Genomic DNA, 12390 nt, shown 5'->3' with positions numbered 1-12390 from the left:
TGTCGAGAAGTGAAAAATAATATTGGCCCGAAAATTAACCATTAGTCTGAACTCTAAAAATGTCACGTGCAAAATGATTTCATGGATTAGGAAACAATTCCTAATGGTGTCCAAGTCATGGTGGGCAACCATGGGGTCGAAAAGATTGAGATCCTCTGTGGCTGGTGGCCATTGCTCTGGAGGCATCATAACCCCATCTGCTGCGGAGGAGACCATAAGTCCTATAGCTGTGCATTGCATCTGCTGAGTCTGATGATGACATCACAAAAAAACGAAGTCTATGATGTCATAGGTGGTAGAATAGGTGAGGACATCAGTGTGGAAGGAGGACATCTACAATGCCCAATTCAATGAGGAACTTCTGGATCTTCTCTTTATCAATGTTTTTTGCAACTTCTCTTGTAAAAAAGTTTCTCGCGAACTGTTTTTGACCCAAATTTTGCAACTTTTTAATAAATTACATCAGTTTTGCCGCTTTTATAAAAGACACGCAATATGGCTGTAGCTAGAAAATATGAAAACGAGGCTTAAAGGGGACTTGTCAGCAGATCAAAAAATGGCCAAATTTGCTCTTGTTTTATTTCTTCTGTTTATTTAATTTTTTTTATCTACTTTTTTTATGGACTCCTAAAGACACGCCCCAGAGGATCATGTGAGCCTAAAGACACGGCCAAGAGGATCCTGGGAGACACATCCCTTTTGAAAAAGAGCATAACGATTAGCAAATAAAGGTCCATATCTCTGGCACCGAATAGCAGATTTAAAAAACAAAAAATTAAAAACAGATTATTTAAGGTAGCAGCAGCGGGAATAAAATACGAGCAAAAACTGGTCACTTCTGACCTGATGACAGGTCTTCTTTACAGAAGGTTTATCAATTTCAACTTCGCAAAACTGGCTTCAAAAACCCCTCTCATCATGGGTGTACCCCTATATTGTCCTAAATGGGTAATGGCCAAATGTCTCCCTCGGTACTAAGACAATAATCAGTCAAAGGTAGAAATGTCATAAGGCTGGGCCTCTCATAGTGGTAGGGGCACACAAGATACTGGGGGTCTCGCATTTTTAAGGTCACTGTTCCTTTTGTGGCCATTATTTCCATTAAACTTATCAAACTGTCAGATACATTTGATAATTTTGGCACGTCTTCAGATCTTTAAGAAGTAGGGTCTCGACTCATTTTCGTTTTTGTGCCTATTTTTTGCCTACTTTTTCCTGTTTTAAAACAGTTGGGGGTTTTTTTTGTGCCTGTTTTGAAGTCTGTTTTCTTCTTGTTTGTCTCTTCGCCAGCATGTTTGTAATTTTTATAATCTATATGTTTGAAGCCGGTTCATTATTTGTGACTTTATCAAAGTCTTTATAATTTTTCCAGTTACCCCCAAAGTGTTTTACCTAAATATTTGTGTTTTTGTCTGTGACATTTTTTTAACAGAACACCTGAGTTTTATTGCTCTGAAAAGGTACAAAAAAAAAAAAAAGTAAAAGACAAAAATAAAGTATTTTTTTGTCTTGTGCTGCAACTTTTGGCCCCAACGTCTGGCTGCAACCGACCAACGTTTAAGTGTCGCCTTTACAATTCTAGTGTAGGGGGTCGCATTGCCTCTCCGATGGAACGGTGGCTGCTACAAACAAGTCACCAAAAATCTAATGAGGTTGGACTTCTTGTGACTTGCTTATCGTGGTCGCAGTATGGTCAGGGTCACAGTGTGACCCCAATCTGTTGTATTGCACTTTGGTCATGCGGCTAAGGCCCCAGTCTAACGGCCGGAGTAACTAGGGGTTTTCCATTATCAAAGAGGAGAACCAATGTTATCCTGTTAGATACAGCATAGAGTGGTCTTCGTACATGGGTAACGCATCAGTTTTGTTGAGAGCAGCGTAATCCCCTGTGATAATTGAGACCCCAATGATTAGGGATCGCTTGGGTTCCCATTAGTGGGACAATCTGGAATCAACTTTTTTTTTTTTACGTAACCTTTTAGGGTTGTGTCGATTTGCTATAAACGGAGGCAGACTTCTTTTGTCTTTCAGACGAGCAGCTCCTACAAGAAGAGGATGACATGCCCTCATCTAGACACAGGCAGAATGGTAAGGAAACCTCGGAGAACATGGCACAATCGATTGTCTTCTCCTTCTTCCAGAAGATAGCCAAAGACACAGGTCTACTTCCGATCTAACAAACCAGTCATCAGTGGGTGTTCCGTGATCGAGGATGGAGTGTGACTCAGTGACCCAAGAACAACAAAGTGAACCATTAGTGGTGCCAAACAACACATCGAGATGCCCAGTTTGAGCTGGTACTTGGCAAAAATTAGCCCAAAAGTGTCCCCCAATGTTGGCACAAGTGCAGATCTCCACATAGTAGTACCAAACTCCTTACCGATCTCATTTGGACTGCGGTGTTGACTTGCCGGACGGGAAATCAGTGGTCTCTGAACTTCAGATGCCTTGTCTAAACTTTGTATTTCAGCTGCTCTTCATGGAAAGCGTTACGATGCGGCTCGGCCACATTGCCAAACCACAGGAGGAGATTTTCATAAGAGCAGATGCTGAACTGAGCGAGCAAACAAGGCGGCAGAGACGAGTCTTCTGAGATAATGTTCTTATCAGCAAACCCCAAATGTTCTCCTTAAAGGGTTTGTCCCATGACCAAAGTACAGTTTAATGAATGAATCTTGGAATAATTAATAATTTCCACAATTGGATGTGTTTAAAAAAATGTTAACGTACTGAGATAATCATATAAATATGACCCAGGTTTCAGGCCGGGTCCATGAGGCTGACAAAATTTGGGTACAGTGGAAGGAGCGGGGTCTTGTTGGCATATCTTCAAGGTATGAGGTCTCAGATTCAAAGGTTCTGGATGTATGGAGAAGATATCAAAGCTGAGTCTGTGGCTCTAGAACCACTACCATCCATACTATACAGGTCTCAGCGGGCTCTTGATTAAAGGATCTTAGATTATGGTGTACATGATACACATCAGATACAGGGCTACAAGAATAAGGTTAGGTTCAGGAACCAAGAGTCAGGTACATGGTCACAAGTTTATGCCCCATTTGTCTCCTTCCTGCAAAGACAAGGCCAGTGGATTTTGTGGTGCAGGATGATGGATGAGTACAATGTGCCTGACAAGTCTAACTCTGTAGGGCAGCTCAATCTGAGGTCAGTGCACGTGGGAATTGTAATATCTCACCCACCACTGTGATAGCCAAGCAAGATGAAGGTTACCGAAAGTGGTAAAATGGTCTAGTCAGCCAAATCTTGAGTCGTAAGAGAAAGACCTTCAACCAGACTATCTAAACAAGAAGAGGAAAAGTTTCTGAGTCAGCACCCATCATGCCACTGCTCATCTAACACTAACTTTTTTAAGAAATCGGGTTGGCGGGAGCATGAATCCCTTGACTGAAGTGATGGTCAAACCTGTCTGTGATCTTATTATTGTAGGTAGGACCAGGAACAACTGTGCCAAATGTCAGAAGAACCTGTCCCTTCAGAAGTCGGTGGGGGTTCTCTACGTCTTTGTGGTGATCCTCATCATCGCGGTCATCGTGTTAGCGTCATTGGGTGAGTAGTTGGCCATATACTTAGTGATATTAATGCTGCACTGATTGATAAACTTATGGGAGTTACCCTCTTAACATGACCCTTTCCACATATGTAATAAAGAAGCCTTCCTCTGTATGGGTTTCCCCATCGTTGACCAAATTATAGGACAATCAGATGATTGCCTCAGTCGATGGTGGTTCCCAAATACATGAATGTGAATGGGTGCCATATAGTCAGGGCCGGCGTCAGCACCCGGCACACCGGGCAAATGCCGGGGCCCTGGGGAGAGGGGGGGAGCCCACTCATGCTGTCATAGATACAGCTGGGAGAGCAGAGCAGGAGATAACATGCTCTCTCCCCCCACAAAGTCACTGCTGGCTGCGTTCTCTTAACCCCTATGTGCCAGCTCTGACACAAGCATCTTCTCACTCAGTCAGTGCAGCCAGGCAGGCACACATAGGGGTTAACAGAAGGCAGCCAGTGTGACATTGTGGGCGGAGAGAGCACGTTCTCTGCTCTCCCCCCTGGGTGGCTGCAGACAGTGCTGAAGTTTATCAGGCAGATTCCGGAGCTCCATCCTACTAGTGCCTGAGTGAGTGCAAAGGTATCCAGCAGTGGTTGCAGTTGTGGCTCAGTCGGCTGCTGTCTGTCTCCGCTGCCTAAAAATGTGGGTGATGTCTGGAGGAGCAGCTGGTGGGGTGCAGCCTGTAGCCGCCCAGCTCACCCAGAATACATGCATGCTGCACCAAACCTGCACCAGTGGGGTAGGAAGAAGCTTAACCCCTTCCCATCTGTATGAAGGTTATTGCTGAACCTTAAAGATAACAATCCGACCCGCATAAATGGGGTTAACCAGATGCCAGGAGGGAGGTAAGCTGCTGCCATGGATAACACTGAGCTGTGGGCTGTACATTGGGGCCCCGTGGCCCCAGGCTGGTGACTGGAGGGACTCTGCCCAGTGCCGGCATGTGGGTGATTTCTGCTCCGGAGTCTCAGCTTCTCTCCTCCAGGTCACACTGTGCAGTCACAGCAACATTGGTTGTGTCTGTCCAGGTCCCAGCAGCTGCCACTGCTCCCACCAAGGACATGGCATCACTTAACCCTTCCCCTGCAGCCACCGGCAACAAATCCACATTATTCCTTGATTAAATCAGGTTCCAACCCAATAGAGGAGCAGACATTTCCTGCTGCCATTAGGATCCGGGACGGGGTGACATTGGCTGCCCTGCTACTCTGTAGTGGGGGGTGACAAGTGTAACATGGGGTAACGATGAAGGAGAAATGCACAGGATAATAGTGAGAGCGACAGAGGGCAGTGTATGGTATGGAGCAGTCACGGGTGGGCTGCAGGATCCCCCCATACTGTACATGACTGCTCGGGACAGGGAGGCGTTTAATGAGCTTCTAATGACGGGGCACTAATTGGGTCATTAGGGTTTGTGGAAAGGATTCAGCATCAGGTCCCTCATTAATGCCCGAGCCACCTGTTACTTTGTAGCACAGATCTGTTGGGGCCGCAAAACCAAACAACGTTGTTTATGTAGAAAAGTCTTTGTTTCATAGAAAAACTCAAAACAGAAAAGCACCTCTCCTGTATATATACACTGCACAGCACCTTTCCTCCTGTATATATACACTGCACAGCACCTCTCCTGTATATATACACTGCACAGCACCTTTCCTCCTGTATATACACACTGCACAGCACCTCTCCTGTATATATACACTGCACAGCACCTTTCCTCCTGTATATATACACTGCAGAATCTACAATAGCTGTCACTCATGTAAGAAGTGAAATCTGGCATTGTACTATACATTTCTCTGCCGTATCTGTGCATCATAAATCGGGGTATGTGTTAAAGGGGGGGCCCACTGAGACTCTTTCGCCCGGGGCCCTTGAAAACCTGGAGCCGGCCCTGCATATAGTGAATACTTTGTGCCTACTTTCACCAGTGACATCAGATCATCTGGACAAGTAGACAACCCCTTTAGTCTGAGGAGCAATGGAGGACATCCAAGTTACAGTATCTGCATGTTCTGTAGAATGTGTTGACGCTCATAAATTCAGAAATAGTTGGGTAGAATTCGGTACATTACTCAATTGGGTGGCCTGGCTTGTGCACACTGATAAATGTCTGGACTCGTATAATGTGTGACCACCCTACGGGGCTTGTGGCCCATTTACTAATTATAAGTGCCTTATGAGTCTGCGTTATTATGTCTACTGCACTTTGGGTGTCAGTTTTTACTGTACCTACATCTTTATATTCATGGGCATAGAATGAGCAGAGAAATACCGTTTGTGACTGGTTATTCCATGACTTTTAAAAAAGCTTAAAACTTTCTGCATTAATTGTGGGAAACAAAATATCATAAATTTGTGCTGTCTCTTTAAATGAAATGGTCACAGACACATTTTTAGCTGGATAAATAGAAATGACGGCATTTGACGTCTGGCGATGAGTAAATTTCCGCGTCTTATTTACAGTTTTCAGGAAAGTCAATTCCCTGTACGATGACTTCAACTATGCAAAGTCCGGATATGAGAAGAAGATTGTCTCCGTCCAAGTGGATCTTCAGGAGCTCGGTAAATATGGAGATTTTCTTCTCTAGTCTGAATAGTTGGGCTCAGTTGCTTCCATTGGCACAGGCTCCAGATCATGGCCAAATTACGTCTTAGTATAAACAGGACTATAAAATGACACTTGTCAGAGTCTACAAGCTCAGGCTGTACCTCTACGAGAGTCCTCGAGCCCATGTTGTACCTCTAGGAGAGTCTACAAGCCCTTGTTTGTCCTCCACGAGAGTCTACAAGCCTGTGCTTGTCCTCTACGAGAGTCTACAAGCCTGTGTTTTACCTCTACGAGAGTCTACAAGTCCTTGTTTGTCCTCTAGGAGAGTCTACAAGCCTGTGCTTGTCCTCTGTGAGAGGATATGAGTCCATGTTGTACCTCTACGAGTGTCTACAAGTCTGTGCTGTACCTCTACTACCAGAGTCTACAATCCCGTGTTGTACCTCTATGAGAGTCTACAAGCCTGTGTTGTAACTCTACGAGAGTCTACAAGTCCTTGTTTGTCCTCTACGAGAGTCTACAAGCCTGTGCTTGTCCTCTACGAGAGGCTACGAGTCCATGCTGTACCTCTACAAGAGTCTACAGGTCTGTGCTGTACCTCTACCAGAGTCTACAATCCTGTGTTGTACCTCTACGAGAGTCTACAAGCCTTTGCTGTACGTCTACCAGTGTCTACTAGACTGTGGTGTATCTCTACGAGTCTACAAGCCTGTGCTGTACCTCAACACGAGTCTACAAGCCCTTGCTGTACTTCTACATGAGTCTACAAGCCTGTGCTGTACCTGTACGAGAATCTACAAGCCCGTGCTGTACCTCTACGAGAGTCTACAACCCATGCTGTACCTCTACGAGAATCTACAACCCATTCTGTACCTCTACGAGAGTCTACAAGCCAGTGCTGTACCTCTACGAGAGTCTACAACCCATGCTGTACCTCTACGAGAGTCTACAACCCATGCTGTACCTGTACGAGAGTCTACAAGCCAGCGCTGTACCTCTATGAGAGTCTACAAGCCAGTGCTGTACCTCTACGAGAGCCTAAAAGCCTGTGCTTGTACTCTGCAAGAGTTTTCGAGCCCGTGCTTGTCATCTATGAGAGTCTAAGTGGTCGTGCTCGTCCTCTACTAGAGTCTATGAGCCCCTTGTGTACCGCTACGAAATTCTTCAACCCTAAACTTGTCCTCTACCAGAGTCTACAAGCCTGTGTTTGTCCTCTACGAGAGTCTACAAGCCTGTGCTGTACCTCTGCGAGAGTCTACAGGCCTGTGCTGTGTCTTTTTGTGAATTCACGAGCCCATGTTGTACCTCTACAAGAGTCTAGTGGCCAGTGTTTGTCCTCTACGAGAGACTACAACCCCAGGCTGTACCTCTACGAGAGTTCACAGGCCCATCCTGTATCTCCATGAGAGACTACGAGCCTGTGCCGTAAATTTTGATCTTTTAAAGAGCCCCATCTTGATGACACTTTCCCTTTAAAGAGGATCTGTCACTTGCCATAAATACGACATGTTGTAAATACCTCTCTTCTGAATCCGGCGTTGTTTTTCTATTATTCCTGCGCCACTCCGTTCCTGAGTTATGGCCTCCTTTTCCCTGTATGTAAGTCTAGACTTCATAGCCAAGTGGGCGTCGTCTTCAGATCTCCTTAGCGGGTGTCTTCTTGAGGACCACACCCACTTGTAACAAGACTAGATTTGTATACAGGGTCATATCTCAGGAACGCAGAGGAGCAGGGACAAAAGAAAAACATCGCCGGATTCAGGAGAACAGCGGCATTTACACCAGGTAAAAAGAAAAGAAAAACATGACTTATTATTAATTAGTATCCGATAATCGTTAAACAGTTCTAACGAATAGTAAGCAGCAGGTTATAAACAAGGAGTAATCTGGCATCTCCCGGTTACTCGTCATCATCTGTGATGAGCCGTGAATCAGCCGCCATGTAATCGCCGCGCTGCGTCCTCGCTCTGTCTCTGGGCACGGTCAGCTGTGTGCTGTTTTCCACATTTTATGGAGTTTTGAAAGTTTTTCGAAAATCTGTTTCTACTTAAAGTCCGTTTCCGGGAGAAGGACCTCAGCGGTGAGATCAGCGCCAATGTAAGAAGCGGAATCCTCTCCTCCTGGTTTATATTCGTTAACGATTGCATCCAAACAGATAAATCCGTGACAGATTAGCTGTGCAGGACTCTAAGAAAGTTGGGTGACACAAGCGAAGGCGACAGTCATGGGGATTCTGCCCAGAATAGGACCAGTTCCAGGACTGACCCTTCTGTCACGTCCAAGGTTCAGCCTCCACATCCAGGTCCCAGGGTAATTTATGAGCTGCGGTGATTCATGAGGCTCGTTAACAAACTTACAGGAAAATACCCAATTATACGGCTACGGTCAACAGATATCATCATGTTACAGTGGGACAAAACTGCTGCGAGGACATTCTGTCTGCTTAAGTCTCGGTTCACATCCTCAGTAGTTATTTTTTGTTTCTGGATGGCAAATAAAATTTGAATGAGGATAATAAGTTCTAAAATGTCCAACATTTAACTGTATTTAGTTGTTTTTTTTTAACAAGAACAAAATATTCTAGGCCCCGATTCATCATGTGCATTTTTTAAGTCTTTATTCTTTTTTTTTTCTCTATTGGCTTTCGTTGCCGTATTTTGTCCCAAATCCTCCAAAATGGTGCACAAATTTTTGCACAATGTTATGAAACGGTCTTTAATTTTGTCTTTAACCAGTTGGGAGACTTTTTAGCTCAAAATGAATAAAAAAAAAAAAAAAAGTAAAAAAAAAATAAAATAATCACACTGGAGGAGTGAAGTGACTGGCGTACAGTTGCACAGAAAAAGGATAGCTCATCAATGTGAAAGTACCGGACAAACCCTTTTACGGATCTATTTTTTAGTAACGGGCCCGGCCCAGAATACTGGAGGTGTTTACAGACCCTTCTAGTAAAAATGGCTCCATGAAAATGGAAACCAAAGTGCGTTAGTGTTTGCTCCCTTGTTTACTACTGGATCCATTACATAGCAATGACAACCGGACATTATCAGAAAGGAAACAAACTAAAAAAAAACTTCACAAGGTAATGGTGTGATCTGCTCCCTACTAGTAATGACCAAAATACAGACCCCTAAACCACACCCCCGAAATACAGACCCCACATCACATCCAATAAAAACTGACCTCAGACCACACCCCCTAAATACAGACCCCACACCACATCCAATAAATACTGACCTCAGACCACACCCCCTAAATACAGACCCCACACCACGTCCAATAAATACTGACCTCAGACCACACCCCCTAAGTACAGACCCCACATCACATCCAATAAATACTGACCTCAGACCACACCCCTAAATACAGACCCCACATCACATCCAATAAATACTGACCTCAGACCACACCCCCTAAGTACAGACCCCACATCACATCCAATAAATACTGACCTCAGACCACACCCCTAAATACAGACCCCACATCACATCCAATAAATACTGACCTCAGACCACGCCCCCTAAATACAGACCCCACATCACATCCAATAAATACTGACCTCAGACCACACCCCTAAATACAGACCCCACATCACATCCAATAAATACTGACCTCAGACCACACCCCCTAAATACAGACCCCACATCACATCCAATAAATACTGACCTCAGACCACACCCCCTAAATACAGACCCCACACCACATCCAATAAATACTGACCTCAGACCACACCCCCGAAATACAGACCCCACATCACATCCAATAAATACTGACCTCAGACCACACCCCCTAAATACAGACCCCACACCACATCCAATAAATACTGACCTCAGACCACACCCCCTAAATACAGACCCCACATCACATCCAATAAATACTGACCTCAGACCACACCCCCTAAATACAGACCCCACATCACATCCAATAAATACTGACCTCAGACCACACCTCCTAAATACAGACCCCACACCACATCCAATAAATACTGACCTCAGTCCACACCCCCTAAATACAGACCCCACACCACATCCAATAAATACTGACCTCAGACCACACCCCCTAAATACAGACCCCACACCACGTCCAATAAATACTGACCTCAGACCACACCCCCTAAATACAGACCCCACATCACATCCAATAAATACTGACCTCAGACCACACCCCCTAAATACAGACCCCACATCACATCCAATAAATACTGACCTCAGACCACACCCCCTAAATACAGACCCCACATCACATCCAATAAATACTGACCTCAGACCACACCCCCTAAATACAGACCCCACACCACATCCAATAAATACTGACCTCAGACCACACCCCCTAAATACAGATCCCACACCACATCCAATAAATACTGACCTCAGACCACACCCCCTAAATACAGACCCCACACCACATCCAATAAATACTGACCTCAGACCACACCCCCTAAATACAGACCCCACACCACATCCAATAAATACTGACCTCAGACCACACCCCCTAAATACAGATCCCACATCACATCCAATAAATACTGACCTCAGACCACACCCCCTAAATACAGACCCCACACCACGTCCAATAAATACTGACCTCAGACCACACCCCCTAAGTACAGACCCCACATCACATCCAATAAATACTGACCTCAGACCACACCCCTAAATACAGACCCCACATCACATCCAATAAATACTGACCTCAGACCACACCCCCTAAGTACAGACCCCACATCACATCCAATAAATACTGACCTCAGACCACACCCCTAAATACAGACCCCACATCACATCCAATAAATACTGACCTCAGACCACGCCCCCTAAATACAGACCCCACATCACATCCAATAAATACTGACCTCAGACCACACCCCTAAATACAGACCCCACATCACATCCAATAAATACTGACCTCAGACCACACCCCCTAAATACAGACCCCACATCACATCCAATAAATACTGACCTCAGACCACACCCCCTAAATACAGACCCCACACCACATCCAATAAATACTGACCTCAGACCACACCCCCTAAATACAGACCCCACACCACATCCAATAAATACTGACCTCAGACCACACCCCCGAAATACAGACCCCACATCACATCCAATAAATACTGACCTCAGACCACACCCCCTAAATACAGACCCCACACCACATCCAATAAATACTGACCTCAGACCACACCCCCTAAATACAGACCCCACATCACATCCAATAAATACTGACCTCAGACCACACCCCCTAAATACAGACCCCACATCACATCCAATAAATACTGACCTCAGACCACACCTCCTAAATACAGACCCCACACCACATCCAATAAATACTGACCTCAGTCCACACCCCCTAAATACAGACCCCACACCACATCCAATAAATACTGACCTCAGACCACACCCCCTAAATACAGACCCCACATCACATCCAATAAATACTGACCTCAGACCACACCCCCTAAATACAGACCCCACATCACATCCAATAAATACTGACCTCAGACCACACCCCCTAAATACAGACCCCACACCACATCCAATAAATACTGACCTCAGACCACACCCCCTAAATACAGATCCCACACCACATCCAATAAATACTGACCTCAGACCACACCCCCTAAATACAGACCCCACACCACATCCAATAAATACTGACCTCAGACCACACCCCCTAAATACAGACCCCACACCACATCCAATAAATACTGACCTCAGACCACACCCCCTAAATACAGACCCCACACCACATCCAATAAATACTGACCTCAGACCACACCCCCTAAATACAGACCCCACATCACATCCAATAAATACTGACCTCAGACCACACCCCCTAAATACAGACCCCACATCACATCCAATAAATACTGACCTCAGACCACACCCCCTAAATACAGACCCCACACCACATCCAATAAATACTGACCTCAGACCACACCCCCTAAATACAGACCCCACACCACATCCAATAAATACTGACCTCAGACCACACCCCCTAAATACAGATCCCACACCACATCCAATAAATACTGACCTCAGACCACACCCCCTAAATACAGACCCCACACCACATCCAATAAATACTGACCTCAGACCACACCCCCTAAATACAGACCCCACATCACATCCAATAAATACTGACCTCAGACCACACCCCCTAAATACAGACCCCACACCACATCCAATAAATACTGACCTCAGACCACACCCCCTAAATGCAGACCCCACATCACATCCAATAAATACTGACTTCAGACCAC

At 45.3% G+C, this 12390-nt stretch overlaps 1 protein-coding gene across 1 annotated transcript in view; it reads left to right on the top strand.

Annotated features, from left to right (window-relative positions):
* The first annotated feature begins 2017 nt into the window (after positions 1-2017).
* Positions 2018-12390, top strand: part of SCARA3 (scavenger receptor class A member 3) — a 77599-nt gene continuing 67226 nt past the window's right edge. The window contains exons 1-3 of the mRNA XM_069728454.1: positions 2018-2088; positions 3448-3567; positions 6041-6139. Of these exons, the coding sequence (XP_069584555.1) occupies positions 2061-2088; positions 3448-3567; positions 6041-6139 (247 nt within the window). The 5' untranslated portion in view covers positions 2018-2060. The remainder of the gene's footprint in view (positions 2089-3447; positions 3568-6040; positions 6140-12390) is intronic.

Source organism: Ranitomeya imitator, chromosome 5, assembly GCF_032444005.1.
Source record: "Ranitomeya imitator isolate aRanImi1 chromosome 5, aRanImi1.pri, whole genome shotgun sequence".
Lineage (NCBI taxonomy): Eukaryota > Metazoa > Chordata > Amphibia > Anura > Dendrobatidae > Ranitomeya > Ranitomeya imitator.
This window is presented reverse-complemented; position numbering and strand designations above follow the sequence as displayed.